The sequence below is a fragment of the Quercus suber genome, unplaced genomic scaffold (genome assembly GCF_002906115.3).
Source record: "Quercus suber isolate HL8 unplaced genomic scaffold, Cork oak 2.0 scaffold_156, whole genome shotgun sequence".
Taxonomy (NCBI): domain Eukaryota; kingdom Viridiplantae; phylum Streptophyta; class Magnoliopsida; order Fagales; family Fagaceae; genus Quercus; species Quercus suber.
In genome coordinates, this window is record NW_027069617.1 from 115,121 (window position 1) to 133,387 (window position 18,267).

At 36.7% G+C, this 18,267-nt stretch overlaps 2 protein-coding genes across 2 annotated transcripts; one reads left to right on the forward strand and one right to left on the reverse strand.

Annotated features, from left to right (window-relative positions):
* The first annotated feature begins 5,304 nt into the window (after positions 1-5,304).
* LOC112024807 (probable galacturonosyltransferase-like 7) lies at positions 5,305-7,067 on the forward strand. Its single transcript, XM_024057455.2, is given in 2 exon segments — positions 5,305-6,503; positions 6,505-7,067. Coding segments are annotated over 2 exon segments (1,077 nt in total). The 5' UTR covers positions 5,305-5,820; the 3' UTR covers positions 6,899-7,067.
* Positions 7,068-12,702: 5,635 nt separating this feature from the next.
* On the reverse strand, positions 12,703-17,094 carry LOC112024806 (cellulose synthase-like protein D5). The gene is made up of 3 exons (XM_024057452.2): positions 15,941-17,094; positions 14,810-15,614; positions 12,703-14,721 (listed from the first exon to the last, which is right to left on the reverse strand). Exons 1-3 carry the CDS (start codon positions 16,885-16,887, stop codon positions 12,943-12,945), a joined length of 3,531 nt encoding a protein of 1,176 aa, XP_023913220.2. The 5' UTR covers positions 16,888-17,094; the 3' UTR covers positions 12,703-12,942.
* Positions 17,095-18,267: the final 1,173 nt, after the last annotated feature.

Here is an 18,267-nt window from a genome sequence, read left to right on the forward strand (position 1 = left end):
CTTGCTGCCCTCTAAAGAGATAATTAGTAGATTTAATGAGAGTATGGAATTATGCTGCCCACATTTTAGCCAAGTGGTCTTTATTTTGCAATTTTTATGACTCTTTTGATGTTAGCTTTAGTTTGGACTGTTTCTCTTCTATTGTTTTGAGAGAGTCCAGTTGCTTGTTGTAGTTTTTTTCTTTCTTAATAAAAGTTTCTGATTATCAATAAATATATATATATATATATATATTAGATACATGAATTTGCATGAAATATAATTGACACACATTCAAAGTATAATTAGAATAGCGTGTGAATTTGCATAAACTATAAAATTGGAATACAATTAAAATGTAGTTTGGATTCTTTATTGTACATTTATATACGTTTTAAGAGAACATATGACAGAAGTCAAAATATCAAATATACTTAATGAATTTCATTTTAGTATAGTAAGAATTCAATCTTATATCTTTAATTGATGACGAGAAATTTTAATCAGTTGAGCTTACTAAACTTACCTCTTAAAACATAATGTTAGTCATTGCTCTCCTTTGTTGTTGGAGCGAATATAATGTGCATGCACATGAGAGAGAGAGAGAGAGAGAGAGAGAGAGAGAGAGAGAGAGAGAGAGAGAGAGAGAGAGAGAGAGAGAGAGAGAGAGAGAGAGAGAGAGCAACCACTTCTTATTTTTAAATCCAAAAAATAGTTTTTGAAACAAACTGCTTGTATTATCAATGATATTAGATAAAAGAAAATGAGTAATAAATGCTGTCGGTTGAGTTAATTGAAAACTGCTTCTTAAACATAAACATAATCTTTAAGCCATCAATCCTTTTTTGCAGTTGGAGTGGAGATGGGATGTGCGCACACGGAGCCATAGATAAGTATGCATTACATAAGAAGAACATACATGTAATGTCAAAAAAGGACCCAATAAAATCGCATTACCAATGACACTAGATTAATTAAGGAGCATAAGGTTCCCATGGATGTATAAATGTACAAGGTTCCTAATGATGAGTTGAAAATTATGACACGTGGTGATGGGGGAATGCCCTTTGGTAAAGGGGAGTTAGTAAGGGGCTATTTGGATTGGCAATTTTCAAAATTCAATTCTTAGTTTCCATAACTCAATTCTCAAAAGTGGTGGGATCCATAGCAGAATACTCGTTTGCCTGTATAATTTCTTTGTTTTCATAACTCTGTTTCCAATACTCAATTCTCTACTTTTTGAGTTATAAGTTGTGAAAACTGAAAACAACTTTTGGCTGTTTTTAGTTTTTAGTTTTCTGTTTTCAATGGAAAATTTGTAAATAACATCACACAGCCGGTCCCACAGTCAGACTTTTGCTCCCTCTTTATCTTCTTTTCTCTTTTTGTCTTTCACGGGTTTGGGACCGTCTGCTCCTCTTCTTCTTCTTCTTCTTTTTCTTCTTTTCTTTTCACTTTTTGGGTCTGGTTCTTTTTTTTTTTTTTTCTTCTTTTCTTTTCTATTCTTCTTTTCTTTTTTTTCCTTCTTTTCTTCTCTTTTCACTTTTTGGGTTTGGTCCTTTTTTTCTTCTTCTTTCACTGGTTTCCGTTGGCTGGGTTTTTTTTTTTTTTTTTTTTTTTTTTTTTTTTTTTTTTGTGCTTTCATTGGGTTCTTTTTTTGGCTGGGTTTCTTTTGTTTTCACTGGGTTCTTTTTTTGGCTAGGTTTCTTTTGTTCTTCACCGGGTTTTTGGGTTCCATTCTTTTTTTTTTTCACTGGTTCGATCTGTTCTTTTTTTTTTTTTTTTCCTCATTGGTTGGTCTGTTCTGGGTTTCTTTTGTTTTCTATTTTGTTTTTTGTTTTTTTTGTTTTTTTTTTCACTGGCTTCAGCGAGTATGGGTATTGAAAAAAAAAAAAAAAAAAGCTGCACTGGGTGACAGGCCATCGGGCCCATAAATAGTGTGAAAAATATTGAGTGATGGAAAGTGAGTGATGGTGCCAAACAACCTTTGTATTTTTGAGTGCTGAGTAATGAGTTATGAGTGATGAGTGATGAGTGATGAAATTGAGTGATGGAAATTGAGTGATGAAAAATGGTGAGCCAAACAGCCCCTAAGACTTTTTGGTGGCCAGAGAGCATTCTCGAACGTTATAGAAAGGCAATGATCCGCATGTGAGGTGGGATTGTTGGGTAGCATTGATGATCGAAAGTATCATACGGAGAAAATTTAAAAGTCAAGGAATTTATATAAATAATCATATTGAAACCCATAGGTTTTAACTTTTGGATTTAGTGGTATTCTTATATGTCATATTAAGTTCTTAATTAGTGGGTTATAGTTATCTCCAATGTTATGAATATCGTATTGGACCATGTTTCGGTTATTCCATTGGAATTAAAATATTTTGGTACTATCTAATTTCAGCATACTGTTTCAGGGCATTTTGAAATTACTGCTAATATATATATATATATATATTAAAATCTCAAATAAAGTTAATATATAAACTATTAAAAGAACAATTACTTATGGTTTTTTAGTGAGTAAAGCTAACATGTTGGGCAATTGTACACAAGGAATCTTTTTAGAAGGTACCTAATATCACTTTTTTACATTTCTCAACCACCCACGTGAAAGGAACTTATCTGAACTAGTAAAGTTTTTTGTCGTTAAATAAGAAGTATGAGACTCAAGCTTTAAACCTCACCTATACAAAATACCCATTAATATTTTGGTATGATGATAAATAGTAATTATCATTGAGCATATTTCGTAAGTTGAAAATTTATTGTATTTATAAAAAAAAAGGGGGGGGGGGAAAGCTTTCAATTGGGGCCTTCCGAAGCCATTATCTCTCAAACAATTTGCCACCTTTAGTTACTTAATTTATTTTTTTTCTTATCATTGTCTCCATCCATAAAAACCACAAGCTTGCTTTGATAACAATACTTTATGTTAAGTGATATTGAGAGAGAAACTATCTGGTTCATATTAAAATTAAATAAAAATGCAATTATTTCAATTAATAAGTGATAGATTGAAACTCCTTCACCAAAAAAAAAAAAAAAAAAAAAATCGATGAGCTATATTTATTTTTGGGTTTAGCTTATCTCCAATACTTTTAATCTCTAGCTTTTATTTAGTTAGTGAATGATGTGACAGTTTCTTATTAAAACAAAAGAAATTCCAGTTAAAAAAGTATTGAAAGTAAGTCAAACTCTTTATTTTTTTCTCTAAGATAAGGATTTGCCCAATGCTATCAAAAAGGAAGCACATATCATGGTCTAATGACATCTTATAATAATAATATAAATTTCGAATCATGGCTTGGAGAAAGCCATTAACCAGCCCATTATGTCATTGGCATTTTTTTTTTTTTAAGAGAATCATGTCATTGGCAATTTAGGATATTTATTTGCAATGTGTGTCTTCCCAAATCTGATAGATCAATCTTTTTTTTTTTTTTTTTTTGGGAAAACAACTAATAGATCAACGTTGACCATTATAATAGCTCCAAATTATAGTTATTACAGCCTCTATACTCAATGCTATGGTCGTTAAAGAAAGTAAAAGCATTGGTTATTATGCTTCTGACAGAAACATAGAAGCAAAAGTAAAGGATGCCAATTTTTTTGTTAAGACCAATTTGAAAGTCAAATTACATGCTGAGCTAGCTTCAAGGATTACACTAATCTAATAATCTTTTCCAAAAGGCCAAGAAAATGATAGACTAGATAAATAGTAATCTATAGATATAAATTAATCACAAATTCAAAAATTTAGTTACATTCTTAAATTATATATATATATATATATATGGGAGCAATTTGGGTCCAGTACTTCCAATGTATTGGACCCTGAACCTAATCCGGACTCTCTCTCTCTCTCTCTCTCTCTCTCTCTTATATATATATATATATTCCGGCCAAAGAAATTCCAATTTATTTTGTTCAACTAGGTAGTGGAGATTAATCTCAACTCTCAAGATATTTTCTGTAACTTTATAAATTAATCAGAATCTTAAAAAACAAAAAAATCATAATCACTCACCTACCACAAAACGAAAGAAATTATGAAAACAATGAAAATAAAGAAAGTCATATAAGCACACATTCACTGTCTTATCTTTGATACAGTTCATAGCATTCACATTAAAAGCTCTCAAAAGTAAAAAAAAAAAAAAAAAACTACTTTTTTAAGCATCTCTATTTTTTTAAGCATCTCATCCCAAAAAAGCACACTACAGTAAAAGTGTAAGTGTTAAAATTTTTAGCATCTAAACTACAGGACTGTTATAAATATAATAATATTTTAATATTATTTTACTTTAGGGCATTAGTTAATAATACACTTAAAGAAAACTTTTACAAGAAAGAAAAGAAAAACTATTAATGTTTTGATAAATTTGTTCTTTTTTCATCAAAGTGGTTTTAAATTTTTTCTAAAATAGAATATTAATCAATGCTCTAAGGGTACTCGTTAACATGACCTTTAAAATCCGTTTGGATTGAGGGAGGGGAAATAGAGTAGATTTAGTACAAAATTAACTTATTTTTTGTCAACTCTATTTTACTCCCGTCCGTTCCCTCTCAATATCCCCTCCATCCAAACATGCCATAATTAAAATATCTTTTCTCTCTCACTATTCCTCTTTTCTTCTCATCAGACTCTCTCTCACTCTCTTTAATTAATGAATTGATAAAAAAATATAAAACTTTTAATGTTGGGTATATTGTAAAGTGAGTTGTTAAAATAAATAAAATAAGTTTTTGAGAGATTATAAATGTTAAATTTTTTGCGGTCCTTGATACGAATGCTCAAATAGAAGTGTAACATGTGCATATGAAGAAAATTTATTTTATTATTATTTATTTCCTTTCTAAGCGGGTAATATAATTATAATCATTGAATTGACCCAATCCAAGACACCCTCTAAGCTAAATATGACAACTAATTAATTATCCATTAGAATCCTAATCCTTTTTCTCTTTTTGAATCCATAAAGTGGAGCAGGAAAGCCAAATCGGGGTTTCAATTCCGGATGGGTTTCGAGCTTGAACCAGTAAACATAAACCGAAAACAAAAGATTAGAGTGTGTGACGTGTAAAAGGCAACAAGCGCCGAGCGAAGCGATTCCGGGGACGCAATAGTCATTGTGATATATGACAAGGACAGCTGGTCCTTTCCTTCTATAATTGGTATTCTTTATTACAACATTACATTAATTTGTTTTTAATTTAATCCCAAAAAAAAAAAAAAAAAAAAAAACTATCCCAGTTACCAATTAATTTAAAATAATTATGCTTGAGTAATTTTAAGTACAATTACCCTTGATTTTATTTTTTAAAGTATAATTATGTTTTTGGGCCGTGGATTTCTATGGTGGAAAACGCAAAGCTGAAAAAAAAAGTAAAAGGTCTCCTCTCTCTTTCTCTCTCCATCCTTACTAGTACCACTGCTTCTTCTTTCACTTCTCCAGGCAACCAGTAGAGGAGAGAGAGAGCGAGGAAGAAGAGGAAGTAAAAAGCACTCTGTGGCGCATTGTAGCCCTGGGCCTTTTTATCTTGCGCCTCCGCCCCGGTTCTTCTTCTTCTTCGTCTTCTTCTAAGTGCTCTCTCTCCTCCGAGTTCGCTTTGTTCCCACGTTATCCATAAATTTGATTCAGAAATTATGAAAAGGAAAGGCGGAATTCGAAGGCCAGCTTTGTGGTTATTCTTTGATTAAGAATCGGGTTCTTTGCTACAGTGACAATAACTCTGGCGGACCTTAAAGCATCCCTAGCGTTCATAACTTCGATTCCAGCTGGGCGTTTCGATTTCAAGCCGAAGAAGAAGAAGTGGAGGGGGAGTTATACGGTGAAGATGCTTTGGATTATGAGATTCTCTGGATTTTTCACTGCGGCAATGCTTGTGATCATTTTATCCCCTTCTCTACAGTCGAACCCACCGGCCGAGGCCATCCGATCCACTTACCTCGAAAAACACCTCCGATTGCACCGTCCAGATTCGCTCAACCGGTTTTCGTTCCGAAGAGCCCCGGCATTTCCCAATGCCGATGAATGCGGCTCCGTCCACTCGAAAATCAGCGTTTGCGACCCGAATTTGGTCCACGTCGCGATCACGCTCGACGTTGAGTACCTTCGAGGCTCAATCGCCGCCGTCCATTCGATTCTGAGGCACTCGCCTTGTCCGGAGAGCATTTTCTTTCATTTTTTGGTCTCCGATACGAGTCTGGAAACCCTCGTGAGATCCACTTTCCCTCTGTTGAAGTTCAAGGTGTACTACTTCGATCCGGAGATCGTGCGGGGCTTGATCTCAACGTCGGTGAGGCAAGCGCTCGAGCAGCCTTTGAATTACGCGAGAAATTACTTGGCTGATCTGCTTGAGCCTTGTGTTGGGAGAGTTATATACCTAGATTCCGATCTCATCGTCGTCGATAATATTTTCAAGTTGTGGAATACGAGCCTAGGCTCCAGAACAATCGGAGCTCCGGAGTACTGTCACGCCAACTTCACCAAGTATTTCACCGGCAGTTCTGGTTGGACCGGCGGTTACCGCCACATTCGATCGCCGGAAACCTTGCTACTTCAACACCGGCGTGATGGTGATAGATCTGGACAGATGGAGACGGGTCGGGTACACGGGGAAAATAGAGAAGTGGATGGAGATCCAGAAAAGCCACCGGATTTACGAGCTCGGGTCATTGCCACCGTTCCTATTGGTTTTTGCTGGACACGTGGCGCCCATCGAGCACAGGTGGAACCAACACGGTTTAGGCGGTGATAACGTAAAAGGGAGCTGCCGTGACCTTCATCCCGGTCCGGTAAGCCTCCTACATTGGTCCGGCAGTGGCAAGCCGTGGCTCAGACTCGACTCGAACCAACCGTGCGAACTTGACGAACAATGGGCACGCTACGATTTACACGGACACTCTGAATGAATTACTCGCCGGTAAATTTCCTCAAGGGCTGTTTTGTCACCTTGTTTTTTAATAACTCAATTTGCCAATTTTTTTTTAAAAATTTACTTTACTCCATTATTTTGTGTTCTCTTCTTCTATGACCTGTCCATTACTCAATTTTTCTTATTGATTCTTATTTTTCTTTTAATGTTATTATTAAAAATAGCAACTCATTTCTCAGGCGATTTGTATTCTATTTTATTGTTTCTGCGTCTGGAAATAAAAGCACAAAAAAAAAAACAGGGATATTCAATTTGTTGTATAATCCATATAGACTCTGTTTTGTGTTTAATTTAGAGTACTGGGTTTTTTTTAGCTGTTTTAGCAGAGCTAGCAGTGGAAACGACAATACACGTGGTGGTGGAGAGACAGTGAAAAGGACCCTATTGCACTTTTAATAATCCATTGAATTCTGCAACTCGGAAACATAAAATTGTTTTAATAGCCCGACTGGTTTCCCGTCCGATTTCTTGTTTCTTGGGAATTTCCTCTCATTATAGCTGTTGTCTTCTTTTCTTTTCTTAATTGCCCTTTACTGATTTGTTGTTGGGGTTGGAGATGAGCATTCAATGTGCTTTACCACTATGGATGGTTTGGTTAGCTCAAAGCCATGAAGAGCTTTATGACTTTTTATGAGCCCCATTCATTTAATTGTGTAATTTAAAGAGGTTTTGTCAAGTAAGAAAATAAAGGGGTTCTTTGAAAACTTTTGTATAGACTATAGAGATAAAGGGGCAGGTTTTAAAAAAAAAAATTTATTTACAATTTTTGTTTAGCATATAAGGAAATGGTCAAGTTCAACTAATAATTGTAACAAGAGTGAAGAGTGAGAACAATTATTATGAGTGTAACGGAAAGAAAAAGAACAATGGAGAGTGCTGGTGTAGTGTGGATAAGGAAAAAGTGGAGGATATGTGAATGTTTAATTGTTGGTCTTTCTTAAGTTGTCCATTTCCTTAATGTGGCTGTCTTTGAGAGTGCACGCGTGGCGTGGGTGGCGTTTGGAGAGTGCTAAATTGGGTTCAGGTATAGAGGAATTGGAAGAATCTAAAAGTTGCTTGCTGTAATGCTAGACAACTCCACAAGGCTTGTGAGGAAAGATCAAGATGTGCGCTTCGTTGTCAGCGGCGGAAGACCTGTGATATCCTACCTTCTTTCCATACCCCTTTGCGCACTTTGCTGGCAATCCCAATCTCTTATTCTCACTTTAGCATCGGATTTTTTATTTTTAATTTCCTTGAAAATTAAAGTCTAAAAGTGTAAAGCTTATATTAATAGTATATAATATCCACTCAAAAAAAATATATAAAAGTAGCTAATAATTTTGTTAATAAAGTTAAGAGATGAACAATCGGAGATTTATGGTAGTGGGACCTTGAGTTACTGTAGCGTAGGAAATGTCCAAAGCAGGGAATGGGGGAGGGGACCGATTCTATTAGCCCTGGCATCACACGTGGCTTGTGAGCTGGAGTCTCGGAGAATCAGGGGTTTACATGTGGTCAGTCTGCACTGTAATTAACTTATCAAAAAAGTCTTTAATAAACATGTTCTGGCAGTTTGTGAACTATGATTAGCTTCTTTTTTTTTTTTTTTGCTGAATAACTATGATTAGCTTCTTCTGTATTGATCTTATGGAGTTTTAATAAACATGTTCTGGCAGAGTACTAATTCTAGACTGATCAAAAAAAAAAAGTTTTAATACTTAAAAGAGTGATGCGGGCGACTTTGACGGCTTGGCTGCTTCTCAATCCTCTGGTTGGCTGGGTTGCTCTGTTTTAATTTTTAGATAAATTTTGCAACCGACACTGGTGTCTGGGGCCTACGTATTGTATACTTTATTATTATTATTGTTTTTAATCGTAGGGTCTACACAATATGGGTGGTGAAATCATAAAAAAGATCACTCTGACATTAACAGCTTTGCTGTCAGAATTATTATTAATCATATACTAATATGCACTTTTGTTTTTAATCATTTAGTATATTGGCTGGATGGTTCTAGAAGTGAGATGTGGGCAATTGGGAATAGGAGCGGGCGACTTATCCACATTGGCCCCAACAAGTTTCGTAGTCCCCAATCCGGAATTACCGACGATTTGCAGATGTAGGTGTCACCAAAAAAAAAAAAAAAACAGTGTACAAATAGAACACTCAGGTTTCATGGATCGTTATCTTCAGATTCGGTATCATAATGCAATTATGCGAGCGAGAGAGAGAGAGAGAGAGAGAAGATTCCTTTTCCCCTCTCAAATATTTGTATAATTTTGGGTGAGAGAGAGAGAGAGTAGGTTGTTCATGTGGATGGAATTGAACGGTGCTTCATTTGTATGTGATCAGTGATATACGGATTTTTTTTTTGGAACCATTTTAGCAATGATAAATGATAACAAATTCAAGGTGAATAAAAATATGACCCATAAAATCTTACTAAGGTACTGAGTGGTACAGCAGCTGTAGGGGCAACAATCCCTTTACGATTTATTTGGTCCTACTCAACCAATTATACATAAACCATTTATTGCCTAACATATAGTAAGCTATAACAGGGATTTGGCGTTTAGCAAAAGCAGAAAGTTTGTTCTCAAAGGAATGAACCGAGGTGTCGGTGTCTCGAGCTGCATATCAAAGGGTTGCATCTGCATCACATGGGATTCTTGCCATTTTAGTTTTAATATTAATTTTAGTTTTCATTCAGCCTCCAAAATTAAATCTCTAATACCTAACCAAGAAGACAACATAAGGTGGGCTCTTGTGGGGCTTCATATATCCCCTATTTGAGCTTCTGGGTCTAGAACATCTACAAGTTGTTGTTTTTAACATGTGATGAATGGTATGGAAAAAAAAAAACATGTGATGAAAGGAACAAAAGAAATAAAAGGGGCAACTGGCAAGCACACATTAGCTGGAAAAAGAAGAAGAGGTGTGACCTTTTGGAACCTTTACTTACAGCTAGAAACAGCCATTGAATTAATCTTGAGGTTTTGGTCCTGCACCACAAAATTGTAAGCTAAATAACTGTATCTTTGTATATTAGGGAGTCCCACATTTTACATCCTTGCTTGCCTGCCTAACCTCAAGGGCTCAAATTCAAAGGGTAGCTTTTCTGCTCCTTTTGCGTGGGATGTACCTACGTTGTACTTGAATAAATCATGTGGCTTGAACCTGAAATACCCGAAAATATGCCTTATAAAATGTGCTATGGAAGTGGACGAAAGCAGAGCTACATGATAGATTCTAATGGTTAAGCATACTAGGTGGTAGGCATGTAGCAGTTCTTATGATAAACATTATCTGGTGGTAGGCATAGAAAGTTGGAAAAGCTTAAGGATAAAGTGCCTTGCTCTTAACTATTTTGGAGAGCATAAAGGCAGCATTAGGCCGTAGTATTAGACTATCGGTGAGTATGGATCATTTTAAAAATTTTTTTTTTTTTGATGATTACCACATACTGCTAACCCCGCAGCTTGAACCCTTTCCCTCCTAGACCCTCAAGCACTTTATGCATGGAGAGATGTCAATTCAGTTTAATCTTGTTTATTCATAATTCTTTAAAGCCTAACTCTTCCTAAGTATGACTACACTTTTATAGATTTTAATCAAATGAATAAATAAATTATCAACAAAAGGTTAATCCAAACTAACAAGTGGTTTACAACAATAAACCAAGACTGAATTTAACGTGAGAGATAACTGACCAGGATATCAAAACTAAATATTATGTGCAACTTAGCCTAATCTATATAATTTTAAGTGAAAAATCAAAGAGAATTAATTTAGTTATGTTGAATACTATCATCTTGGTACTTTGTCAAAAATTTTCATTAATATTTTTTTCAATCAATAATAGTATTATTAGTGAAAAATACTATAAAAATATAATTATATTGTACTTCATACTCCCACATGCATAATGAGAACACTATTGTGTGAGAAGAAGAATCCTATCATGACTGATTGTACTCTCATATTGCATATTTACTCAACCTTTGTGAAGATCCATCTTCATTTTTTGTAATTTCGAACCTTTACTTCTTTTTCCCTACTAATATTTACTATTTACCTTAAAAAAAGAAGAAGAAGACGAAGAGAAGGTATGGTAGCCCATCGTTATGCTCTGATAGCTAAAACTTTTTTTGATAATCTCTAATAGCTAAAACTTGTTAACATCAAATACCTTTCCTATCATTGTGCTCTAATAGGTTAAAACTTGTTTGCATCAAATAGTACCAATCAGCTGACAGTTACAGTTTACCAAAAAAAAAAAGCTGACAGTTACACACTTACACCTTTGCTAAGCGAGGGCAGAAATTAATATCACAGCGATATGATAGAAACATTCCAAATTAGTAAGCTAAACATGAAGTCCAAACTAGTGGGCCTAGGCTGCTGGCATGGCTAAGTACCGACAAAATAACACATACATCTCCTTGCTAGTCTTACATCCATACAATAATTTTCCATATCATGATCGTGATCAAGGGGACCATCTGAAAGATATACAAACAAATTTCAAATATGATAAAGGGACTGTTCAAACCATAAGGCACACTGCCCGAATTTATTTCTGCAAACATAGGACATTTGTAAAGTGCATACATATTAGAAATTGCCAAGTGCTTTTTGAGGAGGACCTGCATCTGGATCCTAATAAATTATGTGGCACACTAGAGAGCACTGACATATGAAATGTGCAATATGTGTCGAAAATAAATAAGCTTTTTGATATAGACAGGATTTAATCTCCAGATTTTTTGTTTGAATTAACTGAAACTCATGTATATTTTATGAAATGTGCCATGAAGGTCCAATTTTTTTTTACACGTATTTGAAAAGATAAAAAGTTATTGCATTGTCAACCATACTGTTCTCAAGAAGGAGAAGAATCTTATCAGGTTCTAAGTATCCTTGTTGTGCCATTCGGATCCAACCAAAAACAAGCTGTTTTTTAAAATTCATAGAACCGTGTCAGATACAAAATTCAAATACTCGTTGCTTCATCAAAACAAAGGACAAGACAATGGTTGAACAACGTTTTTATGGGCAAGTATACAAAAATCATTAATAATTGAATGGTTTGATAATTCCAGATTAAGAAGATTTTGTTTAGGATTTTTTTACCCATTGGAGACTAATTCAGTAAGACCGTCAGGCTGAAATGGAACCCGGTTCTTGAAAGCTCTCAGATTAGGGAAACATTGATTACTATCATTAAACTTGAGCCGTTGAAAATCATGGCTTTTGAGAAAGGGAAAGATGAATTCTTTACAAAACGTCTCTTTCACAGTCATTTTACTTTGTTAATTGTCTCTCGCAAGACTAATCATTAATCACTAATAATTGATAGGGGATTCCCTATATCATCACTCAGAACATGAATGAGATAAATATTTAAACATGCTGACTAGTGGGATTACCAAATCATTTTACTTTGTTAATTGTCTCTCGCAAGACTAATCATTAATCACTAATAATTGATAGGGGATTCCCTATATCTTCTCACTCAGAACATGAATGAGATAAATATTTAAACATGCTGACTATAACTCTACAAAATGTCTCTTGCACAAGGCAACACAGGAACACCCTAATTTTGAACCTGACCAGGGGACCCCCCCTAAGAAACACCCTAAGGAGAACACGACACCAGAAGATTGCAAATCTAATTGCTCAGCCTCATAGTCACATATAGTCCTAACTTTGGTTAGAGGCTGTTGTCATGCTCTCACATTCAAATTAGTCTAACATAAATGCACATAAACACTGGCCCCAATCAGCTACAGATGTGACATAACACCATACATATTTCAATTAACAAGAATTCTTTTGCACAATGACAACTACTATATGAAATATTCAATACAAACTGTAAAACAGTATTAAAAAAATTACAGTGCAAGCCAAGTGCATTCAATGTGAATGAAGCAGGGGGAAAATGAGGCAATAACTACAACATGAAGTTGAGGAACTTCGCTAGCTGCATTTAGATCCTACCTAAGACACTTTCAAGGGAACTGGAGACACTTTCAAGGGAACTGGAACGCCCTCGTGTAACCTTGTGTACTCGAAGGAGGGCTAATATACACCCAAAGCAAAGAAATGATGATGGAGAGCAATCCAGACCACACGAAGACAATGGTAGGAACCTTTCCCCTCTTTCCCATCAACCCCTTTGCAAATGGGTAGAGATGGCACAACACCCAGAAGCTGAAGAACACCCCTCCTACAAGCTTGCTCCACTGAGGGAATGGGCTGTACAGTGTCCTGGCTACTCCAACGGCAATTGCAATCATGTTCACCATCATGATTGTGATTGGAGGGATCATTAAGAAGCTCCACCTAACCACATATAGCTCTGCAAATTCGTCATCTCCTTCTTCAGGAGTAGCAGACTTAGAGGTCAATGTGAATGAGATGTCAACTCCTGCGATAACCTTCAGTAATCCTTGTAGCACAGCAGCAGGATGGGCACTTGTTCCACCAATCAACCAAAATTGTTCATTTCTCCACCAGTCATGGAGAGTGATACCTGACCATTTGATTTCAAGAATTGCAAGCATGCACAAGGTGAGGGTGATGGCCAACAAGAACACCAGAAAGGTCACACTGAGGTATTGGACTATGAACTGCCCAGAAAATAAAGAAACAGCAGGCAGAAAGCAATAGACTATGAGAAACATAGATGTGAAAGGGTACATTCCCACATTGAAATATGCCACCCTTTGAAGGAATTTCAATCGGCGACTTGCAAACAATGCATTGTTCCGTGAGAAGAAAATCTCAACTGACCCCGTTGCCCATCGAAGAACTTGATGCAGCCTGTCTGTTAGATTAATTGGAGCCGTCCCTCGGAATGCATCCCTTTTGGTGACACAGTAAATTGACCTCCACCCTCTATTGTGCATTCTATAACCAGTCACCACGTCTTCTGTTACAGAACCATATATCCATCCTACCCTCTTTCCCCACTCTGTCTTATCCTCGTAGAAGCAAGAGATGACACTTATTGCCTCTGCCACAGTTGCAGCGTCTAAAGGTTCACGAGGCACTGCAAGAGATCCAGCTGGCCTCCCATGGTAGCCTTTTCCATGTAAATCTTGAAGCAGCCTTCCCTGGTATTCTGCAACTGGAATAGAAGCAGCTAGAGAAGTAGAGTTACCAAACCTTCTGGGAAGAAGCAAGGACTCAATATCTGCATCATCATCATCATTGTGGTCCTCATTGATTGGCAAGGCTATCTCATCCTCCTCCTTCTTAACCACCTTGGGCCTTCTCAAAAGTAACTTAATTTTCCTCCTCCCAAACCACCCATGGTGTTCTGTGGTTCTAGGTGGACTAAACCCATAAAGTGCAGTTCTTCTGAAAATGCAGCCTGTCCCTACATACATTGGACCCTGTAGACCATCAAGAGCTCTCATGCACACATCAAAGAACACTGTATTGTGATTTGCATACCGGTCACTTGGATCTATACCCTCAAACCTTTGTGGGAATTGAACATAACAGATCCTATCACCACCCCTATCAAGCATAAAGCACATTCCTTCCCTGAGAGCCAAGGAGTTGTAAATGTAGTGATCACAATCCAAATTTAGAATGAACGGGCCATTTGACATGATTGCACTTGTTCGGACTAGAGCATTCATGGCTCCAGCTTTCTTGTTGTGATCATATCCTGGCCTCTTCTCACGGGACACATAAACCAGCATTGGCAATCTAATATCAACTTCTGTAGTGTCAATCAAATTCTCCCCATCTGCTTCTGCACCATAAACTGGTTCTGCATTGGGTGGAGCTAACATTGCCTGCAAAGAGAGCCAAATTTTAAGCATTTGAAGAAAGTTACAAACAATATAAAACCTATTATTCCATAAATCAAATGTAAAGTATTACCTGAATTATACCAGCATGATCCCCTCTTGAGTGGTCAGTCTCTGCTGAAGCCCAAGTCCCAGGCCAATGAGTACCATCTGACATCCAAATCCCCTTCGAAGTCTTAATTGGATCAGAGGTATTGCCTCCCATTTCCATCTGTTTCTTCTTTGCTCTTAGCTCTTCATGTGCATTGTAAGCATCAGATCTTCGCCTTATAGATTCAGGTAAGGAATTTATCCTCACTTTGAACTCATCATACTCTCTCTTCACCCTTCTCCTTTCTCTCACAAAATCAAGCCTTACTTTGTTCTTAAGATGATCACGCTTCTGCCCAAAATAGGTCTCAGGATTCCTTGGTTCTATTCCATGTTTTCGGCAAAATGGAACCCAAATTCTTGCAAAGCTAGCAGTCTCAGCAAGTGCTTCAAATGTCAAAAGAGCTCCACCATCATCAGATAAGTAGCACGCAAGCTTCTCCACTGGATAATCAACTGCAAGGATCGAAAGAATGGTGTTTGCTGTGACAAGAGGGGGCTCCTTCTCAGGGTCTGCTGTGGAAACAAACACATCAATCCCTGGAAGGTCAGACCGCCCTTTTGGGTTGCGAAGGTTTGGAGATTCGAAACGTTCTTTAAGAACAGAGAGGTCAGTGACTCTGTTTACAGGGCAGAGCTTAGGCAGCTGATCCAGAAGCCACGAAAATCCAAACCAGAGTTCACAAACAGTAGACATTCCCCACAACCACATTGCCTCATGATTAGGGTGTCGAATCCTCCATGTCAGGAAGAAACCAAGGGCGATGAGACGTATCAGAATAAGTAATCTGCAGAGAAGCAAGAACCAAATTTTAAATTTAAACAACCATCACAAACCAAATTGAACAAAAAGTAAATTATCACTATGTCAAACACATAGCCAAATATAGTCATTGATAAAGCAGTTATAAACTTTTAATTTGAATAGAAAACTCAAAATTACAACAACAAAAAAAAAACTACTAATTTAAACACAATAAATCACCACATGTAGTAAGCAAAATATGATCAAAATTGAAGTTGGGTTACTCATCAACCAACAAAATTTCCATTTTCCAACCATAATAAATTAGAATTAAATTGAACTGAACAGAGTCCAGTTTTCGATATTTACCTATATGGGCTGAGAATTGCAGCAGAGATCCCCACCTTCCTTGTCAAAGGCCTCCTGCTTCTCTCTCCAAAATCCGGCGGGTGTTCAAACCCATTAGACCCAGACCCAACCCCATACCCATCTTTAGGCCATACCGCGTTTCCGTACCCATAAGTCCCCTTCGTCTCGAACAGCCACCGGGTGTGATCAAACTCCGGCGGCTGATGGTTTTGTGCCTTAAAAGATCTTACCACTGAAAGCCTCTTATCAAGCTTAAAATCAGATGGCAATGGCAAGGCCTGGTCCTCTGCTTCGGACCCGGTTTCATCATCACCATCATCTTCTTCATCATCATCACTAAAATCTTTGTAAAGTTCTTTGCACCCAGGACACCTCCCACCTCCACTTCCAACACAATCCAAGTAACAATCCCTGCAAATCTTGAACCCACACTCGCATATACCCCTTGAATTTTTCCCTCGAATCGCTTTCTCATCACAACCTTTCATCCCACACATTAGTCCTGATTTCACCGGCTCGGTCCCATTCATTGAGGACTCGATCACGTGCCCACGAGTCACAGAATTGTACCCTCCGGTGAAAATAGTACCTGAAATGAAGCTTCTATTGGGCTTTCCAGAATTATTGTAGTCTTCGGTGAGACTAGTCTGAGACTCCGACATGGGTTGATGATCTGGGGTGGGAGGTATGTGAACTGTATAACTCACAAACTCTGTGTTCACCTCCTCCATTGTGGTCTCGTCTTTCGACATCGAAGAGTACTTTCCTCCGCCACCTGAGGCCCGTCGATTTCCTCTGCTACTGAGAGGAGAATTCGGGTTGTTCGAGATCGAAGCACGAGGTACAGGACTAGTTAAGCCCATGCTTCTGCTGCCGCTTACTTTTCCTCCCGATGAAACCGTAATGGTCACCGGAGAAGAAGACGGTGAAGAAGCTGTTTTCACCATCTTTTTGTTAAGTATTCCCTTTGCGAGAAAGGAAGAGAAAATGCACTCTAAAAATGAAAGAATCAAGCAAATGGGCAAAAGGGAATGAGAGAAAGAGAGAACCCTCAAAGACCCATAAGGAAATTCTGAGAGAATTTTGAAGTGAAAAAATAGTGTTTTTTTTTTTAGGGCTGAATGAAAGTTTGAGTATGAGGGAGTACAAAGAAGAAGAAGAAGATGAAGAAGAAGTAGAAGCTGTAAATTGGGGGCAACGGTCGGATCTGAATTTTGAGTGGAAAAAGAATTCTTGGGGTCTGTGATAGGAGGATTTGAATTTAACGGTCGACAGATCTCCACCGTAGATTTGGTGCTATCCTGCGGTTGGTATTTAACTGAAACGGTCTGTTTGGGTGAAGAGGGTTACATACATGTGGTCCGTCATGCTTGAGGGGGAAAAAGTCAAAAAAGCAAAGGACTTTCAACTTCAACGGTCGAATAAAATAAAATGAAAGTTGTAAAAGGTAAACGGTTGAGTTTCTTACAAATTGCCATATTATTTTAGTTTTGTAGGGCCAGTTAATTAACTTTTGCACCTAATGCAATAAATTATAATATAAAGTTCAAATTTTTAACACCTTCCCCCAAAAAGAAATATAATAAAGTCTTTAAAGTAATCTTGAACTTTGCCGGTTATTTTAGGATAACCTCTTTCTTTCTTTATCGTCTTTATTTATTTATTTATTTTAAACCAAAGAGATGGTCATGGCATTTGTGCTTGCTATGGGCTAATATGAATCCATTGTAATTTGTAGTTTGTCACCTAATAATCACGAACACAAACATGAATATAAACATGGCATGAATAAGTAGTTCTTCATGTTTGAATCTTAATAGAAATTGATAAAAACATGTGTTCACTCAAATCAAATCATTGATATTTTACTCTAACATGTTTCTACAACAAAGAATATGATTTATTATCTTAGGAAAATTATGCAAGAAAATTTCATTAAAGATTTTTGAACATCAAGAAACTTTGGGCCCGTTTGATAAGAGATTTCTAGTAATGTTGTTTAAGTTTTGTAGAAATAGTATAAGTGAAAAAGTGTGTGGAAATACATGTAGTAGTGTTTAAACACAACTAGACTCTACAAAGCCCAACAATACTTTGTAATAGTGTGGATGGTAAGTTCGATAAAACATTCTACTATGGATTTCACAAATTGCCTAAGTAAAAAGAAAAACCAAAACAAAACAAAAAGAGAGTTAGATTTCTAATCAACATAGAAATTATGAGAGAGTGAGAATCATAGATAATGGGGGAGAGAACTGATTAGAACAATTAAAAAAAAATTGTAAAAAGAAGAAGAAGAAGTTGTGCGTAGGAATATATCAGAATAC

Coding starts and splice junctions, on each gene's coding strand:
- LOC112024806 (XM_024057452.2), bottom strand. CDS start 16,887: ATGGTGAAAACAGCTTCTTCACCGTCTTCTTCTCCGGTGACCATTACG. Junction 15,615..15,940: donor GCAATTCTCAGCCCATATAG/GTAAATATCGAA, acceptor GCTTCTCTGCAG/ATTACTTATTCTGATACGTC. Junction 14,722..14,809: donor ATCATGCTGGTATAATTCAG/GTAATACTTTAC, acceptor CTCTCTTTGCAG/GCAATGTTAGCTCCACCCAA.